The sequence below is a fragment of the Micropterus salmoides genome, unplaced genomic scaffold, assembly GCF_014851395.1.
Source record: "Micropterus salmoides isolate LMB-PRFRI ecotype aquatic unplaced genomic scaffold, ASM1485139v1 Ms_hic_scaffold_11, whole genome shotgun sequence".
NCBI classification, from domain to species: Eukaryota; Metazoa; Chordata; class Actinopteri; order Centrarchiformes; family Centrarchidae; genus Micropterus; species Micropterus salmoides.
This window is the reverse complement of record NW_024040152.1, coordinates 26285488-26301558: the sequence shown is the minus strand read 5'-3', so window position 1 is coordinate 26301558 and position 16071 is coordinate 26285488. Positions and strand designations below refer to the sequence as shown.

The 16071-nt window shown below is 41.2% G+C and overlaps 1 protein-coding gene across 2 annotated transcripts; it reads right to left on the bottom strand.

The window, feature by feature from the left end:
* Nucleotides 1-806: 806 nt before the first annotated feature.
* Nucleotides 807-16067, bottom strand: LOC119897971 (zinc fingers and homeoboxes protein 1-like). 2 transcript variants are annotated; one of them, XM_038712035.1, is made up of 9 exons: nt 14458-16067; nt 12161-12240; nt 11748-12064; nt 11129-11592; nt 10721-10924; nt 10304-10519; nt 8603-8767; nt 7144-8337; nt 807-6368 (listed from the first exon to the last, which is right to left on the bottom strand). In XM_038712035.1, exons 3-9 carry the CDS (start codon nt 11950-11952, stop codon nt 6096-6098), a joined length of 2721 nt encoding a protein of 906 aa, XP_038567963.1. In that variant the 5' UTR covers nt 11953-12064; nt 12161-12240; nt 14458-16067; the 3' UTR covers nt 807-6095. The 2 variants fall into 2 exon arrangements, with proteins under 2 accessions (XP_038567963.1, XP_038567962.1); XM_038712034.1 differs by lacking the exon at nt 12161-12240.
* Nucleotides 16068-16071: the final 4 nt, after the last annotated feature.

Below are 16071 nucleotides of genomic sequence, written 5' to 3'. Positions count from 1 at the left end.
GCACAGAATACTCATCCTTCAATATCCCATCCTTCTTAGAGAAGAGCAGTTTAGTCAAACACAATAATAAACACGATTATTATTTTCCATGACTCACATTTTTGTGGCTCTGCCCCACATCTCATTCTGTGTCATTTAAGAGATCCCTGACATGCACGTGCATAAAATGAGCTACTTACCAATCAGAGCGACGAACAACAGACTCCACAGCATCTTTACTGTGTAGGAGAAAATGTGGCAACACCAGTTGACTACGGGACACGAATACATTCAAATCAGAAAAACTGTTTCTTTTAAATTGTACACATGTATCTACCTTCATCTAAAAAACAACTTCACTCACCTTGTTGGCCTTTTTCTCTCAACACAGTGATTTTCATATGATCCCCTCTCCTAGATACAACTGTATTTGTACTTCCCTGTCTACTGCCTATATGAAAAAACATGAAACAAAAGTAACATCATCTCTCCTGGTCACAGTCCACCCATTGTTTCAGTGGTCAAAGCGCCCTTAGACTAATTTACAGACATACAAATATCTTTGCAGTCCCTTTCAACAGAATCTATTTCCCATGCTTCTGGGTAAATATTTGGTAAAGGTTTATAACTGAATAATTTTTCTTATCAGGTCCATGTTACATTTCAACAATTGAACTTTTGATGGATTTTAAGAAAAGTAGTGGCTGACTAGAGTCTAGATTTGAGAGACTATGCAGTACTTCCCGCTCTGCATCTGCATTTAGTCCACACTGCTTCATATCAAATTTATTCAAAGCACGACATGCAAAATGTTGCCCACAAGTGCACATGTTTTGATCAAAATTTATTGGGTTTTGTCCTCAAACAAGTATAAAATATAAATCTTTTCTAAATCAAGCCAGAGCCTCAATAACAGCTGGGTTTTTAAATTAACATTGCACAATTGGTCTGCGTCACAACTGGTAGCTACAAGCTGATGATTGCAGGGGCTGCAGAAGGAATTCTTAGCTCTCTAAAGCAAGCCTGCAGAGGCGATCACACATTCACATACCATTTAATCAAAGTTTATGACAGATTCTCTCAGTTTTTAACACATTTCTGATGCACAGGCAGAGTATAGAAATAACTTAAGATGTAGATATAGTAAAAAGGTAACATTAACTCTGCCACATCTTTTGCAAAACATCCAACCTTGAGTAAGGCAGTTTCATTCACAGAATCCCCTCTAGTCGGCAATCAGGTTCACTGGGTAGGGCGTACCAGTTCACGGTGGATTTTTCCAAATGTCAGTTAATGTCAGGGGTCACATTTTAAAATGGCACAGTAAATATTTCTGTTTAAATTAACACTCACCCATTTATTAAGGTAGAGTATACAGATCATTGTACTCTCCCCAAAGTCTCTGTGTCTGCAGAGAACTGTAACTTAATACAAGAGCTGAGATATCACTGTCATTCAGTAAAACAGGTCTGGAAATATGAGTTGTACTGAAGCAGGAAGAAAGAGAAAAGTGTTTAAAAGCAAAGCACGCTCTTTAGAAGCAGTTACTTGGGGTAAAAACTGTCAACAGCTAAAAATTAGATCAGAAAAAATGAGTTAAAAAAACATTTCTATTTTTTCATACATTATATTACAATTCTGACAAGGTGTTTTATTTTGCTCCCCCAAAAAAGCTGGCTGCTGTTTAGTGAAAACATTTGAATCTCTGATTGCTTTAAGAAACATTCAACCAACTATGTCTAAATACAGAAAAACGAGTGAGGACTATAGCTGAAGTATAGTGAAGAATACAAATATGACACACTGTATGTGCATAATAGGACAGCAGGTAGACTACTCAGATCACAAAGTTAGCATTTAGCTCTACTGCACAAGGTTAACTGGGATACACAATGACTGTTGGATATAAAATCACAACTCAGGGAACAGACGCGGCACCTCAGCAACCTGGGGAAACTATTTAAATATATGATTAATATTCAAAAGAGAGTGACTTTATTATACTTTTATTTTTATTAGACAGTTATATGGTAGCAGAGCCAGGCTGGTTCTGCTTCTACTATTATGATTCACCTAACATGCTCCTAATATTAACAGTTAACATGGGTGAATTCGCTTACTGTAGCAGCTTCAGAAAATAATTAAAGGGCTACTCCAGCAATTTAGTATTGCCGTTCCATGAAGTTTGTGGACTCGTATGAGGATTTTTTTTAAAAAGGTCAAACTCCAATAACACTGGATTGTACATATTTTATAATGCAACAGATGTGTCTTTCATTAGATTTTCCATAAATGTCCACTTATTATTATTTATTACAATTATTTAATTGTAAATACATTTTCTGTTGAATTTGATGTAACTTTAGAAACTGCTTAGTAGTCGTGCCTCTAATTTTGATTATTATAAGCAAGCAAAATATATCCCCAGTGCTAACAGCGCATGTCTTTTCTGTTGAGTTCTGATTCTATGTTTTGCAACCAAAGTACCAAAAAAGCAACACTAGCTGAACTCTAAAACTGATTCTACTTCAACAGCACTACTCTATTGTACATACTGTACAAGTCTGTCTTGTTAACAATGCACTGATGTCTGGAAAGAGTTGTAATGACACAGTTTTCATAGATAGAAACATACAAAACCATTCAAAACAGACTGACTATAGTAAAGAAAGAGCACACCGCAGACTGTGGGCTGGATACCTGGGGGCAGGAATAAGCCTAACCTGTGGACTAAAACAAGCAAATTGCTGACGTGAAGTAGTAAGATTCAAATGGTTAAAAAAAGGGCCAAAATGGCTGACACATAATGACCGCAATTTTGGTGATACCATAATTCTGAGCAAAGCTAACTAATTAAAGTAAGCCTGTCCAAGCTAACAGTGACAAGACTTAAATAAATGTCCCTAGAGTCCATGAATTGGAAAACTATTTTGAAAAGAAAACAGGTCCATGGTAGCAGTCAACTTGGTAAAAATTGGTATTAAAAAATCTTCGATTAGGCTTTTACTTTGCCAAGTATACCAACCCAAAATATTGTATGTACAAAATGAACAATTGTCTGTCTTGGTTATTGCATGCAGTATTAGACAAAAGGTAAACCTTAACTTGATCTTGTAATTTTTCATAGCCAGGCACTTGTCACATCGCGGCAAAAAGTGTCAAGGTCTCAGCTCTTCTTCAGTTGCTACAAACTAGCTAGCTTACGGCTAGCAGACAACATAGCTTTCAAAGATACTCATTAAACCTTTTTGGACAGCTAAATGTGCTGACACATAGTGTGACAAGTGCCTGGTGAAAAACTACAATAAGATTCGGAATCAAGGTGTCCGTTAAGGACTTACAACCGAAGTTTCTAATGTTAACTTCAGAGCATCATGGCATCTTTTAGCGTTAACAGAAAGCAGAGCTCGGTCATGCATCACAACTTCGTTTGAACAAGCCTCAACCACACAGTACCAACAGGGTGCGATTTCCAAAGTACTGACACATTCTCTCTACTCGTCTTCTGTCGAGAGTTGCTGAAATTGTGTTCAAACAAGCATACGAGCCGTGTAGGCACATAGGTTTATCTGCAAAGCTTCGTCAGAGTCTCTCCCCTATTTGTGAAGAACTGTAGGCGAGACAATTTTCTGTCTACTGTCCTGTCAATTTAATGCGGTAAAGCGTAAGGAAAACAGTCAGAAAGAGGAGCATTATTTGGTAGACTTCCCACCACAGAGGGAATGATGTGCTGTTTCTTCAGGCATCACAACAATTCCTTCCAGGAGAGAGAGAGTGAATTTTCCAACAACGTCTTTTTTTATTTTCTGGACAGTTTCAGTCTTTTGAAGATGTCCCCAAAGACCTGTCTGTCTGCGTTGGAGACAGTTTAATAAGACAGGGAACAAACAGGACACTGCTGAAATTTACAGAAACATGTCTTGGGAAGTGCACATCATAGGCATTCATTTCACAAAAATGGACTTGAAGAGACGGGTAAAGAGTCAGACAGGGGTATGTGGGAGCAGAGACGGAGAGATGGGAGACAATTCCCACAATTTAAAGCAACAATACAAAACATATACAAGACAAATATAACGTGCGCATTTTTCAAAAGGAGAAAAGATAAAAAATGGGGCTCAAGTTGTGCAATTTAGTGAAAGAAAGCGGCAGGTGATTGTTGTAAAGTTTTTTGAGCCTTACAGACATCTATGAAAACAACACATATTATTAGAAAAGTGGATAAACCTCCTCCTGAAAACAGACTGAGGATAAAAAAGGCAAAATACTGGTTCAGTTTGTAGTCATAAAAAACAGATTTGGTCTCTCAGAGCAATTTCATGGTATAATAAGAGATTAAGGTGCCTAATCAGGATTTAGTCCACTATGTTCACCAGTGGACAAAGTGCATTTTTCTTAAAAAAGGTTTAGTTTAGGTGCTTCGTGTTTTTCTCTTCAGTGCAGACTGGAGTCAAATTATTATTTTAAATACGGTTAAACAGTCTTTCTTAAAGTACGGGTCAAGACCTCAAATGATTCACAGGCCTTGTTTTTGACATGAGCAGATGAGCCCAAACTTAAAGGCAAAGGTGTCGGTGATTTGGTGGTGATTGCAGTCTTGTCAAGGTGACAACTTGTGGATTGGCTCACTCTAAATTTACACTGGATCTGCAGCTGGTGATTACGTTTATATGGTTTGGGGAAAACTCCCCGTCTTAAAATTCAGACCATCCATTCAACCCATCAGAAACCCGCCAGTAAAAGTGAAACACGGCAGCGAAATCTATTATTACTATTAGTGGAGCCAGATGTTTGCATCACAGTGGCCATTATTTAGTTCACAAATGGTGCCTCTGCCTGTAGCTCACTGCTCAGGAGACAACACTGACTTTGGGACAACAGCCTCACGCTGTCTGAATCTACAGGACGTCCTTTAAAAAGGTCGTAATAGTACGAGATGTGTTCTATCAAAAAAGGTGAAAAATTTGCTTAAAAACATCAATAGCAATGCATATTAAACACATACTGTGGCATTTTTCCATCAGATCTGCAGGTGTTCAGTTTAAAAAATACTAATACTCATGAAACATCAAGCCACTAAAAAGGGAAGACTTGAGTAGACATCCTATGTTATTTAACAGCATCATGGCATTCATTTGTCTCATCTTGTTTTAGGCGTTTATCTTTGAGAGATTAAATGCCTGACTTTCAGTGTCATTATCAATCTGTGTCAGCTCAAAGAACCTGCTGATTCATATCTGATCCTTGTGATGATCTTCACAGGTGCAAGAAAACAAAAGATAATGTAAGAAGCAAAATCCTCCAGTTCCACAAATAGATGTAGGCTAGTTTCATTGGGGACGTTGCTCAGGAGTGACATCTAGCTGTGACACGTTTTTAAGCACCTCAGTAAACACACCAGATAAGTCTTTTTCTTCTTCTTTTCTTCTGTGTGTGCTGTTAGTTTGGGACCAGGGGTGAAACATTCATAACATTGGAGATCAGGCCTGTGTGCTCATAACAGCATAACAAACACTCCTTGTCAAGGAAATGCAGCATAAATGTGCAAATAAATCTTCCTTTACTGGCTTCATTCAAGCAAGCAACGAGTGCAAATTTAACACAGGGCATGGTGGACATTAAAACTGTCAATTCCTCCTAAAATCTCTCATTTTCCATCAGTCTGTATTCATCAATTGCTTCTAAAAAAAAAAAAAATTGGCTGTAAGTATGTGTCTGAACACACCATCTCAACAGTTTTCATCTACAGCTTGTAGATTGACCTTTATGCTATTCCTTTTGATGAAATTGGGTAACTGCTGTTTTTTTTAAGCTTGATCAAAGTTTGCTGTGCCACTTAAGATTTGTAGAGTTTGCTAAAATCTCCTTCTTTACCGTGATTCTTGTCTAAGCTTTTACACATTACTTACAGTAAATAAGAAAAGTACTGAGAGAGTGAGCTAAAGCTAATAGTCCTTCTCCTTTTAGTCTCATGTAGTCGTGTCAGTTTGAAAATAATTAGTGAATTCATTTTGCAAATGATGTACACACGCAAATCGAGACTTGGTTCAGCTGACTGTCTTCCAGCACTGAGCGCACCGCGTTCTGTTAGCGTTTCACCGTGCTTCCCACAATCACTAGTCTTCAGAAACGGACAAGGATTTCCTGACGCTACGTGACGGCTCCCAAACCTCGCTGTCGTCTGTGTCATCACCGTCATCCTCCTCATCTCCTTCATCGTCATCCTCGTCTCCCATCCCCGTTCTGGTCTCCTCCTCGGTGGCCGCCGACGCTTCTCGCTGCGTCTCCTCTCCCTCTTCCCCTCCATCTGTCCTTCCTACAGCCGGCTCCAGGAAGGGATCTGCCCCCGCGTCCAGGCGTCGCTGGACCTCAGCGAACCACTCCCTCACCTTTTGACGGAGAGAGAGAAACACCTGAACTGTCGGTCATGTCCTCTGTGATATTTCAGGGAATGTGGGGGGAATTCATTCATATTTTTTTTGTTCTTTCACAGTCACATCCAAATAGCCTGTTCATGAGGTGGAATTGTGACTGTTAACTGCTGGGTTTAATCACATGAAGACAAGTTCCCATTCTACAATAAGACAAATATTTCACTGATAATTTTCGGGACCAACCATCTTAAAACGTGGCTGTGTTAGATTACACAACTGACCCTTTAGAGAAGACATTACCTTTATACAGTAATGTAGGGAGATCAAATTTACAGAAAATATAAGTGAATGGTTAAATAAATCAATATAAAAGTCCTTTTAAATACTTTCATGGTGGGTGGAATTCTGCTGGGGGAATTTGAAATCTTGACCTCAGAATTAACTACGGGTCATGGGTCATGTTTCATGTTAAACAAAAAACAAAACATTGGAAAAGTGGCATATCAGCTACAAGAGATGAATATTTTAGGTGAAAAGAGGGAGACCATGGTAACAGAAAAGTGTGTGTGTGACTGGTTTTATTTTCTTGAGTTGCAGCAGCGGTCATGATAAAAGTCTAGACTTAAAAATGAACAAAAACAATAAAAACATGAAATATATAGTTTGAGGCTAATCAATCATCATCTCAGCCTGTAGAAGCTGTTTGAGAGGTCAGAAACTGATTATAACTGGTTACAATGACACATACCTAAGTTTTCTCACGTCCCATTAAAAGAAAATCATTTCATACCTGTTCATAGCTCATGTTGGTCTTGGTGACAAGCTCATCTAGGTCCTGCTCATTGAGAAAACGGTGCTTCAGGTAGTACTCCTTCAGAATCTCCCTCCCGCTCTTGAATTTCTTTGTCGGAGGGGATCTATCGACATCTGCGCTGAAGGAGGCAGACCTTCGCGGCTGCTTTCTGGTGCGGGACCGCCCCCAACCACGATTTCGCACACGTCTTTTCCGACCGGTGCTGCTTCCTATTTTATTGCCTCCTCCGCCGTTCGGCCCTTCGACGTTGCCGCTTTGGTACTGGAAGAACCATTTCAGGTTACTGTTCTTCCACGAGTACCGAGAGTCCCCGAACCAGCTGACAATGTAGGACCGAGGGAGGCCACTCTCTTCTGCCAGCTGGTCGTACTCCTCTGGTGTCGGCCACTGGGTCCGCACAAAGGCACATTTCAGGATATGGAGCTGCTCTGGAGTCTTTTTACTCTTATCTTTCATGTCTTTGTTGCTGCTGCTGGGCAGCTGCTTACTGCGACTGCCGGGAGGAGTTTGACTTCCTTTACGGGACGAGGAGGCAGGAGGAGAAGAAGAGCTGGCTCCCGTTCCTCCATCTCTTGCTCCGTCTGAAGAATCCAGGGAGGACGTGCTGACAGATGGCACTTTTCGTCTCTCTGTGAACCAGGCATCAATCTCCCTCCGCGTCAGTTTAGTCTCTGTCCTCAGGCGGCTCAGTTCCTCATCCGATGGGGTGATGCTTTTCTCAAAACTTTCCTCCAGCACCACCAGCTGCTCCGGAGTCTTCTCCTTAAACTTCTGCAGGGTGAAATCTGGGAATGGATTCCACGTCTTGGGCCGAGACTCCTTCTCCTTCACAGGAGGTGTGCGTGGAGGATTGGGGGATGTGGGGGTCTCGTCGCTTGAGTCAATGACAATGGTGGTGCTGGCACTGCTACCACAGCTGCCACTCCCTCTGCCCCCTCCGTCGTGGAAAACAATGACGTGGCTGTTCTTGGAGTTACGCTGGTTGTACCTGGTGTCACTGAACCATTTCTTGATCTCTCCCTTTGTCAGGTTGGTGAGCTTCATCAGCCGGGCGATTTCGGCATCAGTGACAAAGTGGTTTTTCAGGTAGCTGGCTTTCAGCTCTGCCAGCTGCTCTTTGGACTTCTTAGGCCGCAAACTGAACGTGTCAGCGCTGAGGGCCGAGTTCTCCTTAGAAAGGGAAGAGTTATATATTAAACAAGGGTTTCGACATGGCCATTTTGGACACAGAGGTACCAAATACCTACTAGGAGAAAGACAAACTGACTACGACTTTTTAGAGTTCACACCTACATTACATACAACTGATAGAGACACTGTGTGGTACTTTTGTGCACTGACAAAGGTTAAAAAAAAACGTGCTTCTTGACAGCAATTGAGAGCACAAGAGCAAAAAAGGATTTGTCTGAAAGTTAACAAGAAGTGCTGTCCCCACCTGTGGAGAGAGCGAGGGAGGCTGGACAGTGGTAGCCCGTTTCAGCTCACTGTTTGTCGGGGTGGGCAGGCAGGAAACTCTGCTGGAGCTCTGGGACTGGCTGGGCAGCCCTGCCACTGTCAGAGTGATGGGACTGGTCACTGGAAGGTTCCCCCCTGGGCCAACCTACACACGGTCAGAAAATAACGACGCACACAATGGGAGGTTTAGAGATGTAGAGAGACAGGGATGTATTTGTTGTTTAGAGCAAGTCTAGTCACCTTACCGTATGGAAAGGGCCCTAAAACTGGTTTTGGCAGTGTGTAAGTGCTTTTGTAGTTGTGTCAATGGACTTTAGATTACATCCCCTCTCTCCACGAATTTGTAAAATATGAGTCTGGCCAGAGACCAAAGCCTGATCAGAATATCCAGCTGAGTAAAAAAGACATTCATCTCCACACAGCTAAAGGAGTATAACAATTCACCTACTCACTGCGCATTTATTTGGTACATGGCCTCGGTTCACGATATATGAAACATCTTCAGTGTAATGTGTGGTGGCATGGTGTGTGCGTGTAAGATGTTATGTCACAGACTGTATAGATGTTGTTTCCCAGAAGAGAATGTAACATATATACTGACTGCCAGGCTCCAATTACTAACTACTAAAAACTAATTGTTTCATGAAAGTCATATGGTCAGAATCATCACAAGGGAAGCTTCTCTCCTGCACAGTTAATATCAATATATCTCCCACTGTAAATGTCCTGATACATTAAAGAGATGAGTTTCTTATCGAGCAACCTACAGTATAAACAGTATATCACTTGTCCAGACCTACTGCAGGATCATTAAAAGTTAAGTCGAGTGATATCACAAAATGCTATATCTATCTGCTAACAGTGAATCTGGTCACAATTCTAAGACCTTGTATCACCTGGTAAAAACATGCAAATCATGCAGTTTTGAAACTGCTGTAAATGATATCTGGTATGGTATATGCACATCACATTCATAAAAGCATCCAAACAGTAGTATCCCCTATATGTGATCTGCTATGGCTTCACTCTTAAGGTATTACTGCCTGTTCAAGCTGCTTCCATATGTTTGAGGCAAGGTGACAGAGATACAGCAAGTAGGAAAAGTCAAAGTCAACTCCATGTCCAGTCAAAACTTGTTTAATACAATCAAAGGCAATGAAATTGTTTCAGGTCAAATCAAGTAAAACAAAATTCAAGTTAAATTAAATTAAAGTCAGGGAAATTCAAGCCATGCCAAGTTGACTTCAGTTGAGTCTTGTCAAACGAGACCAGCTAAAACAAAGTCTAATCAAATGGGCAGGCAATCCAAGTCGATTTAATTCAAACTGAAGTTGAAAAGAGCTGCAACGACTAATCAATTATATTAAATGAATCACCAATTATTTTGATTTGAAATTCTCCGATTTCTCTGATATTTTCTGGTTTCTTTACTCCTCTATGGCAGTAAACTGAATATTTTTGTGGACAAAACAAAACATTTGAAGACGCCATCTCAGGCTTTGGTAAACACTAATCGCTATTTTTCACCCTTTTCTAAACAGATTTATCAATGGATGAAAATAATCGTTAGTTACAGCCCTAAACTAAAGTGTGTCAAAGTCATACACGTCTTAAGCTGCCCGGGGTCAAGGCAAGGCGGGTCAGAGCCGAGTGTGGTCTTTTGCTTTCTTTCCTTACCTACCTGTGTGAACACCAGGCCGGGCTGTCCCACTATCTGGCAGGTCTGAAGAATGGACTGCAGGCCGTTGGCAGCTGCTGAGAGTTGGTGAGCAGGAATGACAGTGATGGTCTGAGGCACCGTGTGCACCGTGCCATTAAACTGTTTCCTCCTGGCCTCCTCCACTTCCTCTGGAGTCCAGCTTACACCGTGCTTCAGCCTCTGGGCTGAGAACCACACCTAGGTGGAGATCAAGAACATCAGACTCTGCCATTTACAAAATAAGGGCAATAGTTCATATATTATAGATTTACATTAAATCAAAATTGAAGATTGAGGTGGCTTTTTAAATAACAGCGTAAGGAGCTTCTACTTCCAAAAGACAAAACACAACATGCTTTGTCAGCACATGTAAATCTTCCCAAAACATTTTTCATCTACCTTGATCTGCTCCTCTGTGAACTGTGTCTGTGCTGCCAGGCTGCTGATCTCAGCCATGGAGGGGTAAGGAAACTTCTTGTATGTGCTGCCCAGCAGGGGGTTGGTGTCCATAGCTGCACTGTAGGAGGGGATGCTGCTCAGGGGGATCAGTAGCTGAGGCTGAGCAGCTGCTGCACTCTGCTGGGCCTGGAACGCAGAGAGAACCTAAAATAAAGGAAGAGAGGGTGGAGATAAGAAAGGTCTAGACTGATACGGCTACTTTGCCCAGCTGTTTTTAGGTGTCCAGGCTGCTGTTGAGTCTGAAAACATGCATTCATTTGTCAGTAGTTAGGGGTAAATGGGGTGTTCTTTCACCCATGTTGCTGCAGTGAGTCTATTAAACAAGCTCGTATAATCATGGCTTCCTACCTGTGCCAGGCCAGCAGGTAGGACTGTGGGGTTTAAGGTGGATGATTTCCTTTGCTGCTCTAAGGGCGAGTTGACCAGCAAACCACCTCCCCCGAGCTTCATGGAGTCGTGCAGCAGCATCTCCACAGGTGTCATCGGCCCCAGAGGAGCTTCAATGGGCTGCTGCTCCCCGCCCAACTCTCCCTCGCCGCCCCCTCCAAAACCCTCCACCGCCTCGTCTGCCGATTTCAGGGACACCGCGATCCTCTTGGGTTCCGATTTGGTCTTCATCCTCATGATGGGGGTCTTGCTGAGAGAGATGGCTGCCACCGAGGCAGGGTCTGCTCCTCCCTCCTCAGGGGCATCACACTGTTGTTCTTGGCTCGGCTGGATGCTGCTCGGATCCTCAGGAGGGTTTGTAGCGCTGCGCTTCAGCGAGGGGCCGAGGACTTCGCTGTCTTCTACAGCAGAGACACTGGGCTCATCTAGGACAATAATAATAATAATAATAATACAACAATAACTGGGACAGATCTTCTCCCATGTTATTCTGATTCACAGCGCATTCGCGTAGACATTTGCATATATTTTATTTTTTTTATTCTAAAAAACGGCACTCGTCATCCACACAGAATCTTACCTGTATCTGGAGGGGTGGGGACAACCACTACTGCCTGATCCAGCTCCCCTGCAGTTGGCCCCTCCTCTGCGCCCTTCGCCTTCCCTTCCTCCTCTTCCGCCTCTTCCTCCTTTGCCCTTCCTGTTTTCTCCTCCACCTCCTCCTGCTCCACCACATCAGAGGGCAGCACCATGCAAGGGGTGGTCGATTTCCGGCGGCTCGACATTGTCAGCCCAAACTCTGTTTAGTTCTCCTCAGGGTGACGAAGATCTGGGACAGAAGTGTTGAGGCTCACATGTCGTTGCGATCACATGCTAGAGTCTTGAATTGTGTTTTTTCTGGTGGAGGAAACGTAGCAAATGTCATACAAGTGACTTGAAAAAAAAGAGTAAACTGTGATTGAGTAAACTTCTGGATTTTTTATTTTCACATACTTCTTCTGATGATTGGCCTTACACTGCTCCTTATATAAAGCATCTTCACAACTGTGAGGAGTGGTTTGTTTTTCTGCTTCCTATCAATAGAAATTGAATACCTTTAGGATTGGTGAGAAAGGAAGCTTTCGCACTTAAGTGGCCATCATTTTTTTTACTTTTACAAGACTAAACAATTACTCAGTTAGTTACTGTTAGAAACTTACTGTTAGTTGAAGCTCTACTTATAACCAGGATATAGCACTTCAACAATATGCATATTCAATTATTTCTGGAATTTACCAAATACTGCACATTTTCAATTCAATACAGAATGAACAAATTGTTTCACGGTTTAAAGTGTCATAAGAATAATGTGCGTAAAGGCTGGTGTTTATATAGCCAAACACACAAGTAGACACTGAGACTCAGGGGGAGGAAACACGATGATGCACTTCATTCAACTAGATGACTAACAACATGATTTATGTGGGCATGTAAACAAACAACAAGTGCAACTTTGTATTATGTTTGCATTTGTCCCCAAAACAGTAATAAATACAACTTAATGCAAGTATTTAATGGCCAATGGTATGAACTGTGTTTCAATGTTATGCAATCGATTACATTAAAATCTGAGAAATTAATTGTATTACTTTTATTTATCTTTTTTTCATTGAGTCATTAGTAAAAGCAGAAATACCAAACATTTGCTGGTCCCATCTTCCCTGATGCATGCATGCATTTTCAGCGTTTTCCTGTTTTATTATTACATTGTTAATTTGAATACAACTGAATATCCTTGAACTGTTGGTCAGACACAACAAGCTTTGAAGATTTGAAGACGTGTCCTTGAGCTCTGGGAAATTAGGATGGGCATTTTTCAGGTTTTGTCTTTACATTGTATACAGTAAATTATTTACAAGTCAACAATTAATAATTATTTGCCACCCTACTTGAAATCATTAATTCATTAATTAATTACAGGTTTATTGAGCAGGGACAATGCACACCAATAATATATAAATAAATGTATAATGTGCCAGAATTAGCTAATAACACGATTTTACTGTCCTTGGACTGGTGGTAATATGTCACACCTAAAAAGATTAAAGCATTACGTGATAGGCTAAATAAAACATACAGATATACATACATTTTTGGTAAATATGCGCAACCCCCCCCCCCCCAATATTTCTAGGACAGTCACAAACAACCCATCAAAACAATAATGAACCAGACAACCTCATAGGCATAACACAAGAAGATGCATAAACAGGCAGAGCAGAGGAGACAAGACAGCAGCAAGATTTAGTGTCTAACTTTAACGCTGACAGTGCTGACTACCTGTTCACTTCTTTAAGTTAAATTTAAAAGAGGCACAAGTTTTAAAATTTCTAATGTGAATTGGGATAAGGTTCCACTCACGAGCAGCCCTAACTGAAAAAGACATTTGACTGACTAAATGTTTCCTTAATGAGACAATGCAGTCACCTCTTGCTGGCTCCTTGTAGCTCTGTAAGGAGTTGCTGCAATACAGTAGGAGAGTTTTTTTGTTTAGGGAGAATAGCGGTTTGCTTGGTTGTTCAATTCTGAAAAATCCTAAAACAATGTCATTCCACATTAAAGACATTAACTTTAGTAGTGAACTGTCAACCAACCCTACATTCACATGTGTATTACCCCATAATAACCCTTCACAATATGTTGTTGTGGGTAAACCCACCTAAAGTCAGTTTACTGGTTTTCCAACAGTAGTAGGGCCCAAATAATAATATCACCAGAACAATTAAAGCCACCAAAATATGATTTAGATTTTTTTAACTACACTTTTGGCACATAATGCCTGGTTACTTCTAATATTTGAATTTTGATTTGTTGATAATGGTGCTCTCTTGCAGCACGACATCCTTTGACTTGATGGTTACCGCCTTATTTACGACAAGGTCATTCACTGTGATTGAGGTGTTGCAAACGTGCAGTTGTGTTGTCCACTTCTGAGACACCACTGCAACATGCCCGGAGCCAACTGATCGTGACTTACTGCTGGTAAAGTTAAAAAGATTGCACAGCGTGAACAATAACGTAATCTGTGCTGCAATCCACCATCATGGGATCATTTGCATTAACAGTTAACGTTAGCACCTCGATAATAATGTGGAGGCGTGAGCTCGTTAATTCGTTATTATTAAAGTGGGTAAAGTGCAAAACGGCATCGGACTTAGCTCTGCAGCATCTAGCATGTACAGAGGAGGGCCAACTAGCCAGTGTTAGCCGGGGCAGTCATTATTATTGATCATGTCTGGCGGTAAACTTACTGGAACTACTGAAACGTGCACTGTTGCTACCAGGCTGTCGAGACGAGGCGAGAAGTAATTTCCTGGGTCTCTGCAGATCAGCCTCCAGGCTCTGTCTGCTGGTGTCTCTCCTTCCCCCGGCTCACCATCCAGCCCCAGCCCGGCCCGGGACTACGGTAGCGTTAACGTTATGTGGGCTTGCAGGGTCTCCCGAAGCCAGCCAGACGGACCGGTGTTAACAGTTAACGGCTACGGCCCCCGTGTGCAGATGCTGAAAACACCGGACATCTCTCTCCTCGTCGGCGCAGGTTATTTCACGCTCAGGTCGCGCTTCTTTAAAAGTTACATAATCAAAAACGCTGTAGTTTACATTCATACCGTGGGCGTTGGTAACTGTGTTAGTTTGCTGACCTAATTCTCTGATATTTTTTAACGGCAGATTTTTTTTTAATGATCAAACGGCGTCATCATTCAATGTGATACGTCCTGACGTCATTCCTCAGCGACTCTCGGTGCTCTAACAATTTAAAAAACTTAGCAAAAATGCACAATAATTTGCCTCTACATTACACTCTTTGTGGGGTGGATTTAGTTATCCGTTATCCAGAAAAAAATATATTAATCATAAATAAAACGGGCCCTAAACTATTTGTTTTCCCGACCCGGCTGTCTGCCAAACTGTCCTTACATGACCTGTCAGGGCAGGATGAGAAGCTACTTGAGGACACGCTGCAGTTTCCTTTCACTACACTTGATCGTGTCTTGTGTTGCTGTACTGTTCGTTATTCCAACTACTTCGACGCTGTTTTAATTTGGCGACACTGCATGGTGCATCTCGTTTATGATAAGCTGCTGCGCAAACGCATTATTATATATTCATACCTGTGCGAAAATAAAATGCATCATTTCACAGTAAAATCATCACGCTACCATTGCCATAAACGACTAGCACAGGAGAACGACAAATGGGTTTATCTGATCCGCTAGTTCTTTTATTGTTTTTATCGGACTTTAATTTGTGCATTTTGTCATTTTATTGTTGTCTCTTATTAACTGCTATGATTTTAATGTTTTTATCTTTCTGCGAAAGCACTTTGTACTACTTGATTAGCTTAATTTATAGAGCACTTATTATAAATACTGTTATTATTCCAATTACAATGGTATAAATTAAACCCAGCACATTAAAACTGATAATGGCTGGAAGTGTGATTTACACACATCGCACACCTTGTGTACAGTTTGAGTACAGCAGCTATCACAGGTGAGTTAAAGTTACAATTATTTAACCTTGTATTCTACAGAAATTTAACAATTTAGTATTGCATTTGATAAAGTCGAGGTGTTGTTAGATTAAAATAAAATTGTCAAAGATTATGCACTGGGTCAGACCCACAGATCTTAATATACAGTCTGTGGCCAGAGCTAAAAAAAATAAAAATCATCCACAGACAACATCATACAACCGTTTTCACACTTTGTGTAGACCTGCTCTTGAACAGTAAACTGATTTTAGTTTTAATAAAATCCTTAATTTTGGGACCCAAGACAGGGATGGATTTTCTTCACTGAGGTTTTCTCAGCCAGACCAGGCTTCAAATAATCAACATTTCCATTACAAGTGTGTTTTTAAAG